General features: G+C 48.8%; 1 protein-coding gene across 6 annotated transcripts in view; it reads left to right on the forward strand.

The window, feature by feature from the left end:
* shot (dystonin-like protein short stop) overlaps positions 1-24,067 on the forward strand; it is a 217,874-nt gene that overhangs the window by 85,379 nt on the left and 108,428 nt on the right. For all 6 annotated transcript variants that reach the window (XM_084579140.1, XM_084579142.1, XM_084579135.1 and 3 more), the window contains exons 2-4: positions 8,071-8,132; positions 17,459-17,548; positions 19,882-20,052. In XM_084579140.1, coding sequence (XP_084435266.1) covers positions 8,071-8,132; positions 17,459-17,548; positions 19,882-20,052 — 323 coding nt within the window. The remainder of the gene's footprint in view (positions 1-8,070; positions 8,133-17,458; positions 17,549-19,881; positions 20,053-24,067) is intronic.

Raw genomic sequence — 24,067 nt, forward strand, 5'->3', positions numbered from 1 at the left:
AAGTTGCGTCCTTGTTCGAACGTCGCCTTGAGCGTGACGCCTGCGCGACAGCTGTCGGCGACGCGGCTCGCTCCGGGGATGGATTTCCGTTTCATCTGTTGGCGCTTTTATTTTTCTTTAAAGAATTTTCGGTATATATAATATTTTTCTTTCTTTCAACTGTCGGTGTCCTCCTCTGCCCGTGCTGTGCAGGCACGCGTAGCCCTCGCTTCGCGCGCACCGGTGTTCTCTGCAAATTGCGCGCGTTTACGTAAACATTCCGAATCCTTCTCAGTTTGATTATTTGGCCTTTTGTTGTTGTGAAGCTTCACCGCTTCGTTTCTTTTTGCTCCGCAAACGTAGTTCAGGTTTCGGGTGCCTCTTTCAGTTCGCGCAGCTTATAGCCGATTCAGATATAGACCTTTCGAGTTTTACTTTTTTTTAAAATCAATTTCGCGGAAAGATGGCGCCACCTTGCTGTATCGAGCTCAGAATGATTGAATGTCTATTGGAATCATGAGAACGATTTTTTTTTCCCTTCTGGAAATTTATCAGCCAATCTTCTCTAAATCGTGGCGGCTTGTCAAGTTTTCTTTGAAGCTGGGAGATTCGAAATTGTGCGGAAGCTGGGAGATTCGAAATTGTGCGAAGTGTCATCTAGTATTGAAAAAAAATAAAGTAGCTGCTCTTTTATTTTGCAAGCCACCGAAGAAAGCGGACACATTGTTTAGGGAACGGAAACTGACCATCGATCAGTGGCAAGTTAAAGAAATAGGGCTTGTCAGTTTGTCAGAGCCGATGGGAACCGTCGCAAAAATTTAGTTGATAGTTGATGGTCAACGATAGACCCCCTTCTTGTGTTTTGTTTGAGCGGTGCCCCTTTTGTTGTCCATTTAAAGTAGACAAGGGCTCTATAGAACTGAATGAGACACGTAGTCTTGTTTTATTGCGTTTGAACATATGTTCGTTGTGCTTGCCTTCCTTCGGGTAATAGCGCGATCTCAGTGGAAGTTTGTTTTAGAATGGTGAGACAAAATTTATCGACACTAATCTCAAAACTAAGCTTCCGCGCCGCTTTAAGCATAACGGGCTTCGCAGGGACGGTTGTTGGAGGAATTTTGTTTAGGCGCAAAAAAAGGGGAAGGGTGATGAAGGAAGGAACGAAAATGCTAAACGATACGAAGCCTGTATAAATGTACGTCGCCATTCCTTCTGTGCGTGTGGTGTCAGAATCCGCCCCCCCCCCCCCCCCCCCAGAATGAGATAGGTATGGTCCGGAGACTTCCCCAAGTGTCGCGCGCAGGAGCCCATATCTGCACGCACCCGTCGCGCAACTGCAGCTTAGCGGTTAGCGAACTGGCATCGCGAAGGCCGCCCGTAAAGATTAGTCGACGCTCGGGTGCATGGACCGCGTCGCATGCCTTTTCGTTTCCCGCAAATACCGTTGCAACCTGTACACGTGTCTATGGTGTATGCAAAAGTGCTCGGTTGTTGTTACTTGCAGCTGGAACAACGTTTGAAGCAGAAATTTCATGAAACGTAGTATACTGGGCTTGGTATTTCCTAGTTTTCGAATAAATTATGCTCTATCCGATATCTCTTTAGTGTGGTCTGTGTAAAGTTTCGCTTTTGCGAGGAAACATGGAACGCTGAATTTATTTTATGAAGCTTTCCTAAAGGGCGTGAAAGGAACTTCGAAGCTTGTTGCCAATTTGAGGCACGTTGGCTATTAGGACACAGCCGGCGAAAGTGAATGCCACCGACCTCCCGATGCGATTAGTTGAACTTCGGGAGTGATCGGAGGAGGCTGTGCCAACTGTTGCAACACCGTTGCTTGCGAAACTGCGCACTCGACAAAACAACCTCTTTGCCAGAGAATGCCTGTAGCTTGCGAGCTTTTCGTGTTGATCTTTCTGTGACAGCCGTGCTAGTCACCGTTCGTCTCGTGATATCGGATTTATGGCGTACGGTAGCCCGACCGCTGTTTGCTTTTTTTTTTTTTTTTTTTTTTTTTTTTGTTCGTCGTCTTCTCATTTTGCTGGACGGAGAGGGCAACTGCGTGCTGAAGTTCGACTTCAGTTTAAACGCTACGTAACGCTGATTTCCAGAGCTCTCCACTACGGCGCCTCTCTAGCCTGAGTCGCTTTGAGACTTTAAATCCACAAAACCAAACCAAACTACGTAACGCTGCGCTGTTTGACAGCCTATTATCGCCTCGTCTCGAATCCTAAAACTGGAGCTGCAATGCTCATTTAAGCATCGCGCCAGACAGCGAGGGAATGAAAGATGTTCGTCAGGGCGACGGTAACGTGAGAAGCGGGTGGGGTTTCGAGCTATGTTGTCACGACAGACAGTCGGTGGTTGTCATTCAGCTAACAACGAATGTCGCTGCCTTATGGTAATGAAAACGAGCCGTGTTTCACTCTGTAACAGTGCGCGGACTGCGCACAGTGTACGTAATAAAAAATGAAACGCCGATACCGCATCTGAATGAGCACAAATTGCTAATAGCTTTTACGCTTGACCACGCCGTGCCCGCTGATGCTTTTTCGGGAGTCGAAATGCCTGTGCTGCCGCTCATTTTTTCCCCTTTTTGTCCAAATGACATCCGATGCGACCTCCACCTTGAAGCGACGGTAACAAATTCCAGTTCGCCGTTGGTACCGTGGCGCCATCTTTAGCCGACGTTCGGCACTCTATGAAGGGTGTCGTCTTTATTCGCTCCACGAACGAACACGAGTGTTCTGCATTAATAATTGAATAGAAACCAGCTTTCTCGTCAATTGTGTGGTTGTGTTCATTCTGATATGGGAGTCTCGCTAAAGTTAAGCCTCCAGAGCACGGATTTATCAACTCGGAGCAACAACGACCCCATCTGGCGTCATTTACATTTCGCGCGTTGCTTGCCTAGCTGTAGAGCCTTTCTTTTTTTATTCTTCTCCTTTTTTCTTTTTTTTTTCGCTGCTTGCGCATAGCTACGCTAAAGCCATGGCATCGCGCAGAGTTCCTCGTTGGCAACGAAGTGAGTTGTTTTTGAACTCTCGGTATACCCGCATTTGGCTCCTTTCGCTGGACTGTCCATGCGAGATTCGACAACGCGAGTTGCGTTCATATATGGCGCCGTCTCTTGGAATGGCGAAAAGCAATCGAAGGTAGAGAGTAAATTTTGCGGTCTCTTGGGCATGCGGACAAACGCCACGGCGCCACTGCAGTTAGCTTTTACGAGACAGTATTTTACGAACGGGTTAAGTAGTCGATATTGTCGACCATAAACCCTGACTGCTCATTGGAGGGTCAAATTCTAAAGTTAAAGCTCAGCTACTTTGGTCATCTGATGAGAAGAGAGGAGTCGCTGGAGAAAGATTTGATGTTGGGAAAGGTTGAGTGTCGCCGGAGAAGGGGTAGGCAGCGAACGCGATGGTTAGATGGCATCCTCGAGGCACTGCAGATGAAGTTATGTGATGTTAAGAAGATAGTGAGAGACTGGAAAGCGTGGCATGACATGGTCCATATAGGGTCACGAAGAGTCGGACACGACTGAACGACTGAACTGACTAAGTACTGTAAACGAGTTGTGAAATCTCGCGTTGTCACTGTCGACAAAAATAAATTTGAAGATATATCTGAAAGACTGCGAGATTCCATTAAAAGTTGATGCACAGGGTTGGTTGCGGAGGAAAGAAAAAAAATCGAGATGAGGGTTTATGCGGCGGCGTTGCTGTCGCGACCGCATCGGTTTTCTTTCCTGTGTTCTGTAACGAGCTTCTTCCCTCCTCCTGTCTGAAGTCTTATGTCCAAGTGCAGTGCGCCAACGTGTACGCGTTTGCGCAAGGTTCTCCTCTGCAGTGGGACGGTCGGAAACGACAAACGGTCCCGAAAAACAAAAACAAAAAAAAATTGCGATTTGCTTATCTGATGCGAACTGGGTGTAGAGTTGCGCAGACTAGGCGGGAACGCAGTATATGCGAACAATTTGCTCTTAGTAAACAATGGGATGCGAGCGTAAGTGGAAACGAAAGAGGGAGAAAAAAAAGCACAACTACAAGAATAGCTCGATGCGAACTAGTCTCGACTTGAGTGAGCGCGCCAGAAGGCAAACTTGAAGGCATATGTGCTTGAATGTAGTCCGTACAGCGTACTTTCGCAATCGAGGCGGCGGGGAGTCGCGCGCGTTCTCGTAATTTATCTTGTCGCCGCACCGCTATTGCGGGCCCCCTCTCTCTTTTGTTTTCTTTTTGTACGCGTGACTCCGCTTCGCGGGTGGGGAAAAACACTGGGGTCTTGAGTGCTGCACCCCTTGCCGCCGCCCACCCCTTCCTTTTCCTCGCGGTGGCTGCTGCGTCTGGGCGGTGAGCAATCAGCGGCGGACGCAGTCTCGAGACTTCTACTCGAGACGAGAGTCACCTCGCCACCTGTTGTTGCGACAGGAGGTGTTTTCGTGAAACCAGCCGTGGCGGTTCGCTCCCAAAAGGTGTCGTGAACGCCGCACTGGCTGCCGTCGCATAAATTCGCGGTGCAGAGCCTCGGAAGGAAGGGGGGAGAAGTCGAGGTGTCTCTCTCCTACGCGCACGCGCGCAGAGAAACGTTTCCGAATTGGGACAGGTTCACCCTGTGCATAGCGTGACTCATTCGCTCGCTGTGAGCGTGTCGGTGCTGCAGCAGAAATGCGCGTCAATTGGGAAGCTCTCCGTGTACCCGGATCGCCAACTCTGTAGGCCAGCCGAATGTTACACGCCTGTTCCGGCCTTCATTACGAACTGTCTACAGCTGCCTAAAAAAAAAAAAAAAAAAAAAAAAAAAAAAAAAAAAAAAAAAAAAAAAAAAAAAACGGAAACTGAAGCTGTCGCTATCATAGTGTAGAGGCAGATCCAGGGACAGAATTAAGATGTTCGTGGTGATGGCGAATGTAATACCTTTGATTCATTACTGCATGCTTATTGTTATTGGACTGTGGACTGCTCAACCTGCCTTCGGTCGGCTTTTTTCCCGCCGTCCTCCCATACAATATGTGTGGTGCCAATAATAATAATAATAATAATAATCTCTGGTAGAGTGCCTGTCGTCACCAGGCCCGGGCTCTTGCCACTGCATGTCGGCTGACGAGCGGGAGTTGCTGTGCTCTCCCTTCTCTTCTCTTTTTATTCTCCTCGCACTACTTTGCGTTACATCAACGTGGCAGCACTGCGCTCTGAACGGTTGTCGCTGTGATAACGGTTGTGTTGGAGAAAGCGAGCCACAGGCGCCTTTGGCTGCGGCCCCGTCTCGGCCTGAAACCGTGTCTCGAGAATGGCCGCAGGTTGCTTCGGGTATCCGATTTCACGTTTCGCAAGCGACAACTAGGGACTTTAGCGGCAACGAGGAGCTCCTGTTTGATTACCTTGCATGATTTATGATCTTCGCTTGCGCGGTCATGCGGCTTGTTTTATCGCATGTTATGTAGCTGGACGCCGCCTTGTTAAACGAACGCCCCTGGGACATTACGCTTACGAGAATTATCTCTGCGCTACGCTAATGAGCTGCTATACTGGCCGCGACCGGTTTGCAAAGGCGTCGCTGCGAAACTCTCATGACGAACTTGTCGGACGTTGAAACTTCCCCTCATATGCGTCTAGAGTTTGCGCGTAGGAGCACATTACGAAGAAATCTGCCGTGGCAAGCGGCGCGAGGGGGATTCATTGAGTTGATTAAGATATTAATAATAAAAAAAAAAAAAAAGTCGAGCAGTGAGGAAAGCGTGCTCACCCGCACGGTGGCTCCCTCTTTCGCACTCCGCTCCTTTGGGCGGCCTTTGCCGCGGAGCACGGAAGCACTGAGTCGAAGTGCATGCGACGGGGCTTCCCGCCGTGAGGAGCGCTGATGTCGGTGCATGCGGTGGCGGAGAGAACGCAACTAGACTATTCTGGACCGCGGCGCCTTATTAGTATAATTACTATCCGCTGACTTCCTGCTTTATACTGCGTTCGCGCTGACGACCGGTTATTTCGCAGAAAAGTTTGGGCGCTGTCCACATATCAGTGTTTCCTAGGGAGCTGCAAACTCACTCACTGGAGCTATATTTTTCATTGTTATTAAGCGATAGGTTATGCAGCTCGTTCAGTCGAAAAGCCGTCAGCGTAGTAGTCGGCACCGCGTGTTGGAAATAATCGGGGGATGCGTAAAAAAATGTGGCATGGTAATTTGTGGTTTTAGTGATTGATGATTGATTGGTGTGTGATAGGCGATGGCGAGTCATTGGAAAAATCGAGTGTCCAAACTCTGGGGAATGAAAATTCAGTGCTTGGTGATACTAATGAAAACCTCTGGAGTGTGTAATTGATCAATAAATAATTTATTTATGAAATCGTTCAAAGATGTTAAACCGCTCAGAACGGTGAGCCAAAAATACATTTAAAAATCGTTGCCTTCGTCTATGAAATGAAAAGCTAAGTGTCCCCCTGAGTTTTTTTTTTTTTTTATTTTTTGATGCTTGCTGTGGCGGCCATGCTTCGTATATTTATGTTGTCTTCGACTGTTACTACTGTCGAGTACAGAAAGGGAGTGAAAGTATAGGTGTAATCTTAGCTCGAATATTTTGAACGCTAAAGTAACTCAAGGTGTGCGAAGCATGGGCTGTTGGTAATTGATCAAAACGTGTTGTGTAGTGTCGAATTCGAATTTATTACTCAGTGATTATCATCCTGTGACTGTTCGGTAGTGGAGGAATGGGGAAGTGCGTACGCAGAGGGGGAATAAACGGGCTTTAAAGTGGATATCACACGGAGAGTCATCTTACTTGGACGTGTGGTTCCCAACTTAAACTTTTGGCTCCCAACAAACAGTGTTTGCAGTGCCGAGATCGCGTTAGGTTATTTCTATTATAGTTCCTTTCTTCAAATTATTACTTTTGCGCGTTTTTCAAAGTTGTTTCAGTACGTCTCAGTCATGTACGGCAGAAACCTACACGAACAGGAAAGGCTCCGTCAGCACCGTCAGTCGTCGGCTTCTGTTGCCTCGCATACTGAGTGAGCGTTCCGCGGTTGTCTGCTTTCCTGTAGTCTTGTATTCGCTGATTTCTATTCATGCACTAAAGCGCACACCAAACTTAACCAATATTGTTTCGTATATCATAGCACTGCAAAGATCCGAACTTTCATGATTTTTTCATTGCGGTTCCTTTATTGCAGAAACTTAAAACAAAAATTCAGGTTGATGAAGTTGGCTACGCAAAACATTTAATGTTTCCCGAATGCACGATTTTAATAAAACTACGCGCAAATCTACGCACTTGTATCACAGACTTAAAAAAGACATTCTAAACGGCTCTTTCACTTTACACTGGAGCATCACAGAAAATAGGGTTTCTCATTAGGGTTACGTTCTGCCAGAATTTATTTTTAAGAGGGCATCGCACACTTCTGGCTGACGACTGTTTGACCTTGCTTGACTAGTGTTTCGGAAACAACCATTTCTGCAATCATGTTATAGTAATTCATTTTGTGTTAGTCAAGAGCCTAAATTAAAATTATTGCAATTTTTACGCCGCACAGTGCACTGGTGTCAACTGTTCACTCGTCGTGCGGCTGTTGTCCCCGATGGCATAGAGCCGAAATCTTGAGAGATAGATAAAAAGAAGCTACAAGCAACTGTTGTGGAAGCGGTGCTGTTTCGTCCCCCGCTCAGCCTCGATCGATCACTTAGCAATTGTCGCCCTGAATTGGGTCCGGGAGCGATTCCGTCCACCACCGTCTACAGAGCGCACCGTCTGTCACCGACGGCATTGTTGCGCTCACTTGTGAGTGTCGAACTGCGGGCGTTCCATCACTGGCCGCGCGCCCTGGGGTGGCCGGCGTTTCGCTACGTGATCTCCCTCTCACTACTCTGCACGCTTGGCCGCGGCACCGTCTCAATGGGGCCAGTATCTGTCTTGAGCGTAGCGGCCGCCGCAGCCGAAGCCCTATGAAGAGGCGGACGGAGGGAATGATCAGCGTCTAATTTCTCCCCCTCCTCCTCCTCCTTGCCTTGCGCGCGTAAAGATATGAAAGAGAGAGTGCGTACGTTGCTGCCGGGCCGACGATGACGTTGCATCTCCTCCTTTTCTCTTTCCCCTCTCAGACGAACGGGACGCGATCCAGAAGAAGACCTTCACCAAGTGGGTCAACAAGCATCTGATCAAGGTGAGTGGGCGACAGGCCTCCGTGCCCTACTGTGTGTGGCTGTCTTGTTGTGTACGTGTATCTGTCTCCGTATGCATGTCTGCCTATCTATCGGTATCTTTCTCTCTTTCTCTCCATCTCTTCTTGCAAGCAGCACTGGACCTTCCTGGAGGTCAGTATATCTCTCTCTCTTTCTCTGCGGGCGGTCTATCTATCTCGTCTTTCGCACGCTCTCGCTCGTTCTGTCGCTCTCTTTTTGTAGGAATGCCCCCCACCCCCATTACTACCGCTTCTCTTCTTGTCTCCGCGTGTTCGGAAGGGACGCAGCCCACTCATCTCGGGCGCGCCGCCGCCGCCGACGGCATTTCTCTTATTTATCAGCGTGCGCATGCTTGTGCGGAGGCCGAGACGGCGTCGAGCACGTACGCTGCGTCACGGTTAGCGTTGACGCGGCCGGCGTGGTGACCCCGTTTTGGTTTGCATATAGAATTGAAGTACCGATCGTCGTCGAGTCTAATCAGGAATGAGCGAACACATTCTGTTGGGATAGAGAACGACCGACGAGTGTTGGCAGGGCTCAAAAGCAGTCAAGAAATCATGTTGGTTTTTATTAAGCGTGTAGTCCATCCTTCCACGCCTTCACTTTCCTTTATTTGTTGTTTCATTTTTTTTTTTTTTTTTTTTACGGTTCGTCGTGTTTTACGTTGACGCCCCTGGATTTGTCTATCAGAAGGAGGGCTATTTGATATTATCAATTGCGAAACGTCCCCTAGGGCCCGTTCATAAAAATAAATAAATCGGCAGGTCTGATTGATTAAATTCGGGTGTTGCAGATACTGGCGGCGCCCGTGGTCACTAAACTATGGATAATAGAGTAGCAATTTTTCAGACGATTGATAAATCCAGAACCACCTGGTAAACAAAATCAGTTAAAGGGATGCAGTAGTAAACGTTATTAGATGTAACAGCCGTATAAGAGGCAAAATAAAAGATTTTCAAAATTAACTGCGGCAACGTCAGGAAGCTTTTATTGGCCGCATTTAGATGGCGCGGCAATCCGTAAGCAAAAGAAACAAAAATAGAAACCGGACCCTTGCCTGAACTTCAGCAGGAATGGGACGAATAAAGGAAACAAAAGAACCATGCCCATTTTCTTGGTAGAGGAAAAAAAAAAATTATTCTGCAACCGACTGGTTAATGGCAGATATTCAAAAAGAAACAATAAGCAGGCGCGCCTAAATGTTCTGGATCCACCTAAAGGCACTTGGCGAGAGTTCTGAAGTGACGTGCCGACATATAAACGACGATGACGGCAACTTATTGGAATATGAAGAAGCCGTGGAATTCACCTGCGAACAACTTGAGGAGGCTTTCAAGGAATGCTATGACGGCAGTGGTATTCGGCTTGGTGCAGTCAGATACAAAGAGGAAGTTTTTAACATCAGAATTGACCAATTACAATAGATTGGGAAGGAGCTTAGAAGAAGATGCCTATGCATGCAGTACAGGTTTGGACAGAGTATACCATTGAAGCTGATTGCAGTGCTTGGTAAAGAAACAAAAAAAGGGCCTTGCACGCTGCAGTAAGTGACGCATTAGAAAGCAGAGAAATCCCAGCAATCTGGCAGAGAGCAGAATGAGCCTTCTATAGAAAGGCAAAGGGGGACAAGATGGCGTCGAGGGTTTATTGAAATCGCGACAGTCGGAAGAACGGTCACTGTGGGTGGTGTTCCTATAGATATCGGCTTAGGACAGTGTAAGTCATGCTCTGATGTGGCAAATTCTGGAAAAAATAGGGTATGGGCAAGGGAATGAAGTTTGTTAAAAGAGATTTTACAAGAAGAATCGCGTAGCAGTGAAATGGCAGGACTGGGATGATGTAAAAAGAATGGCGCGGTTAAAAGGGGACTTGGGCAGGTATGTCCTTTACCACGACTTCTATTCGTGATCTACTTAGGGGCTTTGAACGGAAATTATAATTGAACGGATTTGGGTTTACGATGTTATTGGCGCCAGAGGGGCGAATTGGAAACGTGCAGCATACCGGGATTTATATATTTGGATGATATTGTTCTTCTAGCGGACAGCGAGAAAGGCCTTCGGCGCTCGAAATAAAGCAGAGGACAGTCGGGATACTTGCTTTGGGAGCCCATGGAGCAACTACTAATGCACAGTTCAAGGTTATAGTTCAAGGTCGACTTTCGAAGCGCGGGAGGCGAAAAGTAAGGTGCAGTGTGAAGAGCGGTTGAGGCAAATGAATGAGAAGCGCTTGGTGGCCAAAGATTATCAGGTATACTTGTACCGGCGCAATACTGATACGACCTGGAGGAGAACTATATAGATGGGCTTGCGTATAGATACATATGTCATAAAGAAGAAAACAATAGAACAACCATCGTGAAACAAAGCACAAGCCTTAGAAAATATGCCTTGGCAAAAGAGAATGCTGGGCAAACCGGCGATGAAGCTCTACGGGGCGCCTAAGACTAAAATTAGAAGGGAAACATTTTTTTTCTTTTTTTTTTCTTTCTTTCAGAATTTTAAAATATAGGGGTTTACTTTTCGAGGCTATAATTTGCGTTGCATGATGACGAAGTGTTCGGCAAAAGTTTGAGAGCGCAGATGAGATTTGCTTCTGCTGCATACAAAGCAGGGAAACGATTGGACATATTGTAAATACAGTCAGAACTCCATTTAACGAAGTTCCCGATTTAAAGAAATAATTCACAGCTGCCCTCAACTTCGTTAAATTGAATTTCAACTGTAGAATGTGAGGCACTGCAACCACGCCAGTGCATTACGCCTACACAGATTCGAGAAGCTCCGGAGTTTCGGGGGCGGTCACGGCGTGCTAAAATTATGAAACGATGGAAGCAAATAAGAGGCGACTTGAGGAATTGGTGGAAAAAATCGGGAGTAGTTTTGAACAGTGCAGATCAAATAACCATTTAATTAAAAAAATATTTAGCATTCAACGCACTACGAGCTTGGTGACGCTTTTCGCCACCCCTTTAAAAAGGGGATGGACGTAACTATTATCTATCTATAATTATTATCTCTATCTACCTGTCTACCCAACCCGCCGGGGTGGCGCAGCTGTTACGGCGCTCGACTACTGTTCCCAAGGGCGCAGGATCGAATCCCGGCCTCGGCGGCTGCGTTTCGTCTCCGCGAAGCGAAGAGGCGTCCGTGTGCTGTGCGATCTCAGTGCACGTTAAAGAACCCCAGGTGGTCGAAATTTCCAGAGTCCTCCACTACGGCGTCTCTCGTAGCCTGAGTTGTTTTGGGACGTTAAACCCCCCAAACCAAACCAAACCTTTCTGTCTTCCCGAAAAGGGTGGACTAAAACCTCGCTTTTTGACGCGGTGTTTCCCAATTGGAACGTAACAGGAAACGCGTCATTGCGAAAGCGTTGAGTTCAGGTTTTACGTTGGTTTCCTCCTACGTTATTAGCCTCCTACGTTGTTGTTCATAAAAAAAGGAAATTTGAACACCATGAAACCTATATAGTCAAGTTGTTACGGTGTTTTACAAACGTTTATTTATTTATTTATTATTATTATTATTATTTTTTTTTTCTGACGCGTTGAACAAAGCCGTACATACAAAATTAAAGCATCCGTGGACCGCGTCCGATTTAGCTGCACTTGCTGCACCATTTCTAGGAGTGCAACATTTCCGCATTTGTTTATTGCATAGTGAGGCCGCTGGAAATTGCACTGCTGAGTGTCCGTCTAGCGCAGTATGAACTCTTTCATGCACCCTCTGAAGTTGAAGTTTACACCTGCAGTGCAGCACCATGGCAGCACCGTGCATGGTATGTAAGATGCGTTGGGGGCAAGAAAATATGTAACGGCAGTGTTAATGAAACAGTGAGATCGTGAGCAAACCTGGCGGTCTAGTGTAGAGTCCCGCGGGCAGCATTTAAAACACGCAGTCCCGAAACTGTGCTATACCGGACATATATACAACACTGTTCCCACGGTCCATTCGTGGCAGCGATTCGCTGTTTCAAAATTTTTCATGTGGTTTGTCGTTAGTTCGCGCCAGCTGGTGTGGGTGGCACGCATCTGGCCGCAGTTCAATTTGATGGCGCAGCCGAGGGCACAAGCAAACCAGACCTACACTCGATCATTCTCTTCGGAAGTGACCAGTGCAGAGCTGCACTCGAACTGCCTGAACTGGCGCTGCACGCTCACGGCATCGCCGCGCAACTTCGCTGTACTGATGAACCGAGTGCAGCCAGTTGGAAACACAATCTGAGGCATTATTACAAGTATATCGGCCTGCGCTCCGCCCGTATACCCAGAAAATATTTCAGTACGTGCTTTGCTCATCGCCTCCGGCTCACGATTGATGGGGTCGTGTCTGCCCGTCCGACAGGGTAACTGCGGAATGAAGCGCCCTTGAGTGGGATCGAATATAGGCTGCTTCTTTTATGGTCGGCGCGGTCACCGTGACACAAACTGGCGATACGGCGCGACGGCTGATTTAGTAACTGTCGTTGCGAACAGCGGTTATGTCCTCACAATGGTGGGCGTTGTAATAGATTAACGGATGTTTCCGTCGGTAGCCACCGTCCCGCGCGCTCACCGGGCCGGAACGAGCGGGGAGCATTTGGCGTGTTTAGCGACGTCATTAGGAGAGCCGAACGTTGCCAGAGGCTTTTGTGTTTCAGCCGAGACGGAATAAAAGCAGCGGAAATTGAATAAGACTCGCATTTGCATCGCGGGAGGCCAATTATACGCTTCGTCTTGCGGAAGCGGCAAATTAGCGAGAAACGCGGCAGTCTGTCCGCAGCTCGCGGACGCGTGTTTAGTACACGGGCAGGGCGTGGTCGGCGCGTGTAGAAGTGCGTGCATTCGGTGCGGGAATGGGCATTGTCTTATATGTGTCTATCGTTAATATTGAGATTCTGGGCATTTAACCTAGGTTTTGGTTGGCTTAGGTTTGTGCCTAGACTCCAGGAAGTGTACAGGTGAATTTAGCGGCCTTTTCAGGCGCATTTAGCGAGCCAAGGTCAGGATGTCTCAGCTGGCAAAGGTGGTAATGAGGCCGTGCTGATGGATTAACGCAGTCGAAGCGTAACCGTAACGATAAACCAGCCTGACATTTCGTCATCACGATGAGACTATAGGCACGCGATGGGGTAGGTTTGAATAATTTGGCCGTTGATCTGATGCATGCGCCTTCGTATTTGCGTACACTTCAACGCTCCCTAGACAGTTCAGAATGATGAAATTTAGCATAATTTAGTTACGTTGTGCTCACGTTTTTGCTGCCTAATGTGTTCTTTAAGAAAAACGTGGAACATTGAAATGATCGAATTTGGCTAACTTTACGCTGCTTTAATATATTTATGGCTGAATCTGTTTCCTTTATACGTATACATATCTCCGTTGAAGGGATCGTTAACTAGAAAGGAAATTGTGAAGTTCTGAAAGGATCAAATTTAGCTAAATTTAGTTACGTTTTGTTCATATTGTTATTGCGTCTTCGTTTCTCTTTATATATAGGTTTGCATTGATGGGACAGCTAGAAAAGAAATCGTGGAATTTACTTTCCTGGGATTTTATTTTCAATACATGATTTTTCAGAATTAACTATACATTGTCTAGAACACTAAGCGAATCGGCAGTGACACGCAGTAGCGCAGCTTTTGAGGCACTCGGTCATGGTTGTCAAATTCCGTTATGATCTCGCTGGCGACCGCCCGCTGCTCGCCCCATGACGTCATTTAGCAGGTGTACCATTTACGGACACGCGCTGATAGGTCGAAGGAATATCGTTTAATTGTCGATATCATCCAAAAGCTGCGGAGGGTCCGTGGCACCGTTCCCCGTATATATAAGTTATATAGAGCCCTACTTCGCAGCGTCCTGCACTTTTGTGTGTGTGGCTTTCTTCGCGTGCTTAAAAATTAGCATTTTTTCGAATAGTAAATATTTATTGGTCAGTGCGCTAAGGGTGCAAAAATTTCTCACTTCACTTCACCGTAGAAGGTATTCGTGTTCGCCTGGTCAGCTTAGGGATGGTCAGTCGTCATATAAATACGCTATAAGGGCTTATATATCGCAGATTTACCTAAATACCGACATAATTATTCAATCTATTTTGGACGCTATTGCTATTGTCTTCAGTTGATTAAGCACATGAAGGCCGCACCTTGTTTGGGTAGGTCATGGCCGAGGTACATATGTGAACCTAGGTGTCTGCAGCGCCTTTCAGTTGCATTAAAACCACGACTGAAACATCCGCGGGACGGCTATTCGTAGCGGTTGCAGAAACCAGCAGAGCTAGTGTTGCGATGTGCCACATATAGCGCCGTAGCCGATACTGCACGTAACTGCGTGTCTATAGGCCGATACACCCAAATCGAGCATGCAGTCTACTTTGCTTTTTCCTTTCCGGAGAAGTTATGTTGTTCCGTGTTTCTGTATCGGAACCCACTGTCCTATCTGGAGGGCTGCGGCTGCTGACCAGGGGGACGTAGAGTGCGCGCACGTCCTCCTGAGTAGGTTCTGTCCTCAAAAAAGTGCAGCAGCAGTACGAAACGGTGCCTCGCGGGCTCTCAAGGCCAGAGGGTGCGCCCAAGAACATGCCACTGCTCCCCACGCACGGTGAAAGTATAGCGAAAGTATGTATGTGGCGGGGCTGTACTGAATAGAGCTCCTGCGAAAAATGCATTCGCCGTTCTTATGGACGCATAGACGAAGTGAAACTTCGAGTTTTCTTAGTGGTGAGAGTGGGCTTTTCTCTCTCATTTCTCGTTATTGGTGCGGACATCGTCCCCTTGCGTTCGTCGAGTAAGCCTCTCGATTAGACCGCAGCGAATAAAAAGAAAAACAGGGGTGAGGGCTCAGGTTATCAGTCTCTGTCTTGGATACTGAAGCTTCGATAAGAACTGTTCCTGTCGAATCTTTTCGGGACAAAACATGATCGGTTCCGTTTGGCAGGCTGTAAAAGCGAACGAAGCGCAGACCGGTGTCCGTCACCTGACATGCCGCTTCCTTTCGCACCTAAGGAGTACCGGCTCGATGGTGGCATAAAAAAATCCTGGAATATTTGGTGATACCCGCTGTGAATGCGTGTACCTTTAAACTTTTTGTCGCCGAACAAGACCCTTTCAGAAACAGCCTTTTTTTTCCTCGTATTGAAATGGTAGATGCCCGCATTCATATATAGAACGCCATCAAGGAAAAAAAAAATTAAAATATATTTGTCTAAATGCTAAAGCTCGATTGCTTGGAAGAATGCAGACATTGTTAGAAGCGAACAGAGGCTGTGGGCCTTTTACCACTGGAATGCGCATAGTGAATATTTTAAAAGTCAAACCAAAAAGAAAAATGCTAATATAGTGAACTGCAGTTTTACGCATTGTCGAATGCACGCAGGGGACAAGTAACTAACTGCGCGGACAAGGGTCATGAAGCAAGTTTCACGTATTGTTTACTGGGCGCAGTTGAGACGTGCGCTGCTTGTCGCAAACACTCTTGCGCTAGTGTTCGCTTCAGCGCATCATTTATTGCGCGAACTCACGTCGAGACCTTCTCGCGGAGAAAAGCGCGGGTACCATTTTCCTCCGATGGCAGTTCTACACGCGGTATCGCACGTGAGCAGCCTGAGTACCGCGCGCAGCGCACAGCGTGCAGTTTTGGGAGAGTGTGTATGTAGCCTGCTATGGCTGCTAGTCAAGTGCACGAATTGCCATAGCCGGTCGAGAAACTGTGCTCTGTAGTTACGGCGGCCCGGTGTGCTGTGGTAGATGGTGATGATGATGATGGTGCGTGACCCCTCCCCTGTTCTTCCCCCACACGCTGCCTCCGGAGCGCAGACGTACGCGTGCCTGCACGTGTGCAGTCCATGCAGCGCTTGCCACTCTCCCGCCGTGAGTGTCATCTCTCTACAACCACCACCCGTAGTAGTTTATCGGCGCCGCCACTTGGCGCATACTAGTGGCGCCATCTGTTCAAAACGCTGCGAAAGTGTGGGGCTGCCATGCCACTTAAGCCTATCGTGTAAGACACCCGATCACAATCGTGCTTTGGGGATCAACTGGTATCAGTTTTATGGACTCAGTAGCGCATGGTAAGGTAATCGTTGAATCTAAAGTTGTCATATATTATTTGCAGATCAAGGTTAGTGTGTACGTGGGGCTAGCTTTTATGATGCACAAATGTTCCGAATGCACATTTCAGTATCTCTTTAAGCTAAAGAGATTAAGCGTTTTCAGAATGTTCGGTTAAAACTTTCATTTTCGCAGGGCGTACGTACCGAGAGTCTACCATACCATTTTGTTTAATATGAAAAAAAAAAAAAACAGTTGCTCTGCTTGGAATTTTGCGCGACCATTGCTGTCGAGGCACATCTCCTGGACTCACTGGCATATCGCTTAGCGCGCATATTTGGCGTGACAGCCCCGTTTTATTTTTTTATTTTTTTTTTCGTGGTGATCGTAACAGATGGCGCCGCTAGCCTCACAGTGGCGCCCTTTGTATGCATCCCGTAGACCTAGCATGCCCGCCCTCTATACCCTCTCTCTCTCTCTCTCTCCTTACTTGTACCGCAAGTGTCGTTGACCGCTCGGTTTGCTCTTTTTCGTCACACGTTTCACTGCTGTCTTACGGAAGCAGCGAAAGGTAAGTACGTTGTCTTCGATAACCGATAACCAATGCTTTCTAAACGAACGTTTCTGACTTTAATCGCCGAAATCTGCGGCTTCTTAATCACTCGTGTTATCGCGTTCCTTCGCGCTCGACCATTGTCTTTAAAGGAAATTCCCAGGAAGGTTACTAGCGTGTCGCGCGCGATTCAGCGACAGTTCTTTGCGGTGTTGCATTTTTTTTTTGTCTTGTTATCTGGTAAAATGCCTGTTATGTCTCTATGCTGTTACTCGTGACGTCATTGAGCTTGGAGCACTCAGCATTACACGTTGCAGAGGTGTCACTGCATGCTGACCATTTAGCGTGGCGCGGTTACGCTGGCGGCTAAGAATCGGACAACATGCTCTCGCTGTGAAAACAAAATGTGAAATAAGGTGCACTATACCCGTATAGTTCGCTGCTATATTCAGTTGAGTAAAAGAGACGCGCGCGAAAAGGTAATCGGGACTAGTGGTTGATTCAGCTGTGTGTGTGTGTGTGTGTGTGTGTGTGTGTGTGTGTGTGTGTGTGTGTGTGTGTGTGTGTGTGTGTGTGTGTGTGTGTGTGTGTGTGTGTGTGTGTGTGTAATGCATTGTAACCTCGTTCGTTTCGGTGGTACGAAACCTGGTTCTTCGAGGTGTTCATCCTTTTTGAAGTCCCACACCCTGCGAGACTGGAGAGTCAACTGTTTCCTTTCGTGCGCAGGCCAACAAGCGCGTGGACGACTTGTTCTTGGATCTCCAGGATGGACACGGACTGCTGTCACTGCTGGAGGTCCTCTCTGGGGAGACCCTAGTAAGAGACTCCATCCTCTCGCCACACCAGGCGCAACCGAGTGTAGCTACGGCTGCGTTGATTCAGTGTGCACGTTCCCTCACTGACTCAACACTTAGCCGTGAAATCTGTCTTTTATACGACATAGAGAAACGCGTGTCCCTTGAACGATTACAACGAGCGAAGTACTCAGCTTTTGAACGTGGGATTTGGGCGGAGTCAGAACTCTTTCTCGTTTAAGGGACCATGAAAAGCTATGCAATAAAATCACCCACGATAGGTATCGCATCAATCCTCTCTGCAAGGTAAAGCTCCTTAAGCTAAGTTTCATTAGCACTGAACATATGGGCAATCGGAAATAATTCACCTTCTCTCCCTCCTCAACTCAACCCACGCCGGCGCGCTAAAAAAGAAAAAAAAAAAAGAAAAAGCGATGGTGCTCCACCACGTCCCGCCTGCCTATCTTGGGAGCACCCAATGAGTGCGCTCTCCCTGCAGCCCCATATCAGTGGGGAGGTTTGCACGCGGGGATGTGTCGCCCGAAGTCAGCTCATAATTTTTCACGTTTATTCAGCAGAAAGGGAACCTGGTATGTAAGCGATCGCAGTAAGTATATCCCGTACGATGATGCTGTATGAACCACCTGTTGGGAGCACAGATTACAGGATCACTTCAAGAAGCGGTTAAAAACGCTTTAAAATCGTCACTTGAAAGAACAGTGAGTGCAGTAAGCGGAATTCAAAGATATTCATCACATTGATAATGCTAAAATCTGCAAATAACTGGCCATTTGCATGCTGTAGTCGTGGGAAACTACCAGTGTAACGCAGCGCCTTCTGTTGCATGCGGTGTATAGCGTACATATTCTTAACAGTATTTGTAACCCGCGCAAGCGTATACAGTAATTAGAGATGCAAATAAAGCGTGGTAAATTTGGGGTTTGGCTTTTGCTGTGAGGAGCTGTCGGCATCGTGATATTGCACCTGCTGCTGCAGATAGATATTTTGATAACAATTCGATGTGATCAGTCCACGTCATATCAGCTCGGAAGATTACACCCAATATTTTAAGTTTACCAACTATTTCTATCACCTCGAAACCAAGTAGAAGAGGGTGGTTTATGGCCGCATGTTTGTTTCTGACTTTGAATAGTACGCCTTTAGTTTTATAGTTGTATTAATTTTTAGACCATTAAATTAGGCCAGTCCCAAATTCTCAACAATTCATATTGAGTTTCCGCTAAAACTTCAGTCATGTGTTTGCCAGAGATAAACATGCTCATATCATCAGCATAAAGTGCGAGAGATGCAGCATTTCCATTTTCGACAGTGTCATTAATATGAGCATTGAGCAAAAACGGCCCAAGAACATTACCTTGGGGTATACGCCGGAAGGGAAAGACGAGCATACATGTAAGCCGTATGCAAACAGTTTGTGTAATAATGTTTTATGATTTAAACGCTGAAAAGCCTCGCTATAGTCAGTAAATATGCGTGTAAGGTTGTTATTCTCAATGTTGTTAATTATGAGTTCTTTCATTGCCACTAAAGCCGTTTGAGGATACTAGCCTTTCCGGAGGTCTTGCTGGCAGTCGGTTAGTAAGCTGTGATTCAAGAAAAGGTTTCTGACACGTGCAAATATTTTTTTCTATCCTTTAGAAAGCTCAGGAAGTACAGCTATCGATCGATAATTGTTAATTATCATTCTTTTCACCCCCTTTATGTATACGACTAAGACTCTTGGCTTCCTCATAGCACTCGGAAAACAGCCTGATTCAGGTACCAAGTTAAATATATACGATAAGTAGGCCGCGATGATATCGACAACGTATTTAACCGGCTTTATCTGCAAGTCGTCGGCGCCTTTCGCATCACTGTTATTTAAGTTCACAAATGTGAAGTAAATTTATGCCAGTGAGCTGAAGATACAGTGTGTCATTGCAGCGAGATGGAAAGGTGAAATATGCTACCAGACTACCTTTTATATTTGCCATGTTGCCAAAATGAGTGTTAAACAACGAGCTGGATGCAGCACTCATTAAAGTATAAAACTAATTCGTATTTATACATAAGAGATCACCCAGCGATATCCACAGCACTGTCGGGTTTACTAGCTCTGGCGATATTTACTATATAGCTTGACCTTCAATTCTTTTTGGTCTGCCTCAAGGCGGCAAGCTTGTTTTCGGATGGGTCAATCGCTGAGGCGAAGGCTTGGGATTCGTCTTGACGGCCAACTGCAGAGAGAAGCACTGGCGATGTCCCGCGCATTCTTGCAGAGAGCGACGTTTCGGCCGTCCTCGAGAGCGGCGCGGCTTCTCTCACCCACCTTCCTTTTGTCCTTTACTGTCGCAGCCCCGCGAGAAGGGCCGCATGCGGTTCCACATGCTGCAGAACGTGCAGACGGCCCTTAACTTCCTGCGCTACCGCAAGGTCAAGCTGGTCAACATCCGCGCCGAAGACATCGTCGACGGCAACCCCAAGCTCACGCTGGGACTCATATGGACCATCATCCTGCACTTCCAGGTCAGTCCGCAGTCCTCCCTTCCCACGACAACGCTGTTCTATGGACAGCCGTCCTTCGGGGACGACTGCAGTCTGTCCGGTTCCGGCTTTTCTGCCTTGCTTGTACAGAAAGACCCATAGTGCCGCTACCGTCACCGTTCTTGCCCATGTTGTGCTGACCTGGTAATGACGCCTTGGCTAGGTGCTCGTTACCACTGTTTTCACAGCATAGCCTTCAGTAGTGCCGTTCCGGTCAGCAGCCTCGACCCCCCGCAGATCTACCCCAATCCTTCCGCGTTCAGAACTTTCTCTTGGTTCGACTTCTTGGGCGTAGCTCTGACCTCGGCTACATTGAATACTTCTCTCCGACATACACGAACGTACTTCCGTAACATCTGTTCTTTAATTCGCGGGTACGTCGACACATCGAGTTGATCTACCAGTAGAATACATCTTGATATATGCCAGCATACCTTGTGGGCGATTCCTCTGCCCGAGGGATGCGCACGACAAACACACAGTGGGCCGTATAACAAACATATTTAATCTCACAGGGATCTTGTCGTCCGGGTGGCTGCGGGTCGTTTCCGTGGAGAGCCGGGAGGGAAGCGGGAGCGACGAGCCAGGGACCAGGAAGCGCCAGGGACCAAGAGGGCGAGGCGGCGGCGCGTGCCTTCTTTTATAGCCCCCTCGCGCGGGACCGGTTATCCCCGCGCGAGCGGGGAGAGGGAAACAGGCACGCGCGCAGGGAGCATTGGGAAGTGGCGCGGCCTTCGAAAGCGCGGCGCGCCACGAGCCCTACATCTTCCCCCCCCTCAGCGTCCGACCCGGGCTCCGCCAACAGCCGGGCCATGTCCATGTCCGAGCCCGGGTCGGCGTAAAATATGAAGCCTTGTCGCCAGGCTCTGGCGGGATGCCATGCCATCTCAGCTGGTCCGTGGAAGCAGCAGGCATGGCGGGACTGTTCCGGCTGGTCCCTCTCCGGCAGCGGCCACATCCTCGGGGTCACAGCGCAGCTGGGCTCGGCCACGGATACGCCTGGCAGCGGCCCTGAGCTGCTATTCTACATCGCTGACCCCTCTCCACGTGGCGCCTTGCTGGATGTACATTGCAGCAGGCGTTTCCGCCATGGGCACACCTGGCTTCCTGAGGCCTGTACTCCAGGCCTGGGCAGCGGGCTCCAATCCAACTCGTTGAAGACGGCCAGCATGGCCGCGCTGGTCACGATGATGGGCCACCAACCACTACAAACTAGGGGGGTACCCCCTGTTTAAGTGGCCCCTCCTTGAACCATGCGCTGGGTGCGGTTTCCCGCCCCAGCGACGGTAGTTCATCTGGCTGCTGCAAAATCTTATCAGAATGCATTCTGAAAGAAGCAAAGACGTTAGACAAAGTAGTGCACTACCTTGGCCTTAGGTTATAGCGTCGGTTGCGAACCGGGTTGCTACCTGTACGCCTTACTTTGGGGGAGATCGCTGCATCACTTTGAGCTTCCCCCGCTTCGCAGTTATCGTCCTTGCGAAGGTGGTAAGCTTTCAAGTCTGCGACGTGCACCGGACCAGCGGTTTCACCGCTCGCCAACAACCGCAGCTGGTAGGTGAGTGGCGTAGTCCGTGCCGTAACTTCGAACGGTCCAACCCACTTGTGCGCTAGCGACGCGGCGAAACCACGCGCTGCGTTACTAAGCGGGTGCGTTCTTTTCAGTACCAAGTCGCCCGTGTTGAAAACGACGTGACGACGACCTTTGTTGTACTGATCCGCTTGCTCCATGCGCGCGACATCGAGGTTTTCACGAGCCGCGCGCTGCGCTGCCTCAAGGCGCTCGCGGAGCTTTGCCGCGTACTGTGTAAGCGGAGGGGGCGCGGGCCCCGCCGCGTCAAGTAGGGCGTTCTCTAGCGGAAAAGCGATCTCTTTCCCAAAATTCAAGTAAGCAGGTGTCATACCCACCGACCTGTTCACGGTTGTTCTAGTGGCGAAAGCCAGTTCGGACAACCGTGCGTCCCAATCTCTGTGCTGCTCGGTCGTCGCAACCAGCATACTCTTAACATTCCGATTCACTCTCTCGGTTATGTTGCTCTGAGCGTGGTAGGGACTCGTTTTCCTGTGGCGGATTTGAAGCGCCCGACAGGAATCAACAAAGACTTTGCTTGTGAAATACGAAGCATTGTCTGTAATCAAGTCGGAAGGGAAACCGAAACGAGTGAATGTCTCCAACAGTTTCTCCCAAATCCGTTCTGACACCAGCTTCCTAAGGGGGAAAACCTCAACCCACTTGGAATAGTGGTCCGTTATTACCAGGATATATTGGTGTCCGCGCGCGGAGCGAGGGAGGGGTCCCATGATATCGCACGCGACCACTTGCCACGGATAGTTGCTAACTACCGGCTTCATCATGCCAGCGGGTTTCCCCGCCCGAGGCTTGGCTACCTGGCAAACAGGACATGTACGGGCGTAACCCAGCACATCCTTTCTCATACCTGGCCAGGTCGCGACACGGCATAACTTGTCGTAAGTCTTACTGCCGCTGCCATGGCCTGCCAGCGCTGAGTCATGGAAGTACTGGAGGAATCGTTTCCGCAACTTCCTCGGGACCACGACTCGGAAGGGGGATGCAATCGCCTCTTCCTCGTCAAGTTGGGGGATGTAGCGGAGCAGTAAGCCATCCTCGCCCAGCAGATACGCGTCGTACTTGCCCTCAGCGTTCCCGGTGCAAGCTGCACTACTCGCAAGCTCTGTCAGCACCCGCTGGCATAGACCATCTGCTTTCTGGGCCTCAATTAGCTCTTCCCTACTGACCGCTACTCCCCAAGACAGATTTCTCTCTGCCTCACTTCTTGGCAGGCGAGTAGTCGCCGCCACCAGCTGCTGCGTCTTCTCTCTCTCGCAGCACCGCGCGGCAACTCTGTCCGCCTCCTTTCTCTTTTTACCTACGCAGGGCGCGACACTCGCGTCCGCCCTCTCCTCCTCTCCACTAGCGGCGACGCCGCTTTCATCAATGCTGGTCTGCGCCTCTTCTGCGCATCTGCCTGCCTTCAACGGTGCGCGCGATAAAGCATCGGCCACCTTATTCATGCTGCCCCGGCGGTACTCAATGGCGTACGCGTAACGTTGCAACGTCAGCGCCCATCTCGCGAGTCTGCCTGCGGGGTTTTTCAGCCTCTTTAACCACGAAAGTGCCTGATGATCTGTCTGCACGGTGAAAACCGCTCCGTCTAGGTACATGTCGAACTTTGACAATGCGAACATTATCGCCAGGCATTCCTTTTCGGTCACGGAGTAATTCCGCTCCGCCGATGTGAGCGTGCGGCTAGCGAACGCGACAGGGCGCAGCTTGCCCTCGTGTTCCTGCAACAAAACAGCTCCTACACCGGCATCACTAGCATCTGTCTGCAAGACAAACGGCTTGTTCAGGTCGGGGAGGCGCAAACTAGCGGTGTTCGCTATCGCGCGAGCCAAGGCAACAAAAGCGTCGTTCTGTTCCTTGCCCCAGACCCACTTCGAGCCTTTCCGCAACAGCTGGTTCAACGGTCTAGCGAGCTCTGAACAACTAGGGATGAATTGTCTGTAGAAGGCAACCATTCCCAAAAACCTCTGCAAGCTTTTCACGTCCATCGGGCAGGGGTAGTTCAGAATTGCCTGCAGTTTGTCATCGTTCGGTCTCAAAGTGCCATCATCAACCACAAATCCCAAGAGGTTCACTCTCTTCGATGCCAACTGCACTTTCTTTGGGTTGATCGTTATACCCGCACGTCTCATTCTTTCAAGAACGGAATTCAAGTGAATGAGATGCTCTTCGAACGACTGTGAGAATATCACGACGTCGTCGAGGTACGCCATCGCGTAGTTGAACCTTGCATCGCCCAGCACGATGTCCATCAGTCGCATGAACGTGCTCGGTGCATTAGACAAACCAAACGGGAGTCGAGTAAATTCGAAGAGCCCGCGGTGACAGGTGAATGCGGTTTTCTGAATGTCACCTTCCGCCACCTCAATCTGCAGGTACCCTCTGCTTGCATCCAGGACTGTGAAGAACCTT

This window comes from Amblyomma maculatum, chromosome 9, assembly GCF_055883805.1.
Source record: "Amblyomma maculatum isolate TAMU_Amacu chromosome 9, ASM5588380v1, whole genome shotgun sequence".
In the NCBI taxonomy this organism is placed as follows: domain Eukaryota; kingdom Metazoa; phylum Arthropoda; class Arachnida; order Ixodida; family Ixodidae; genus Amblyomma; species Amblyomma maculatum.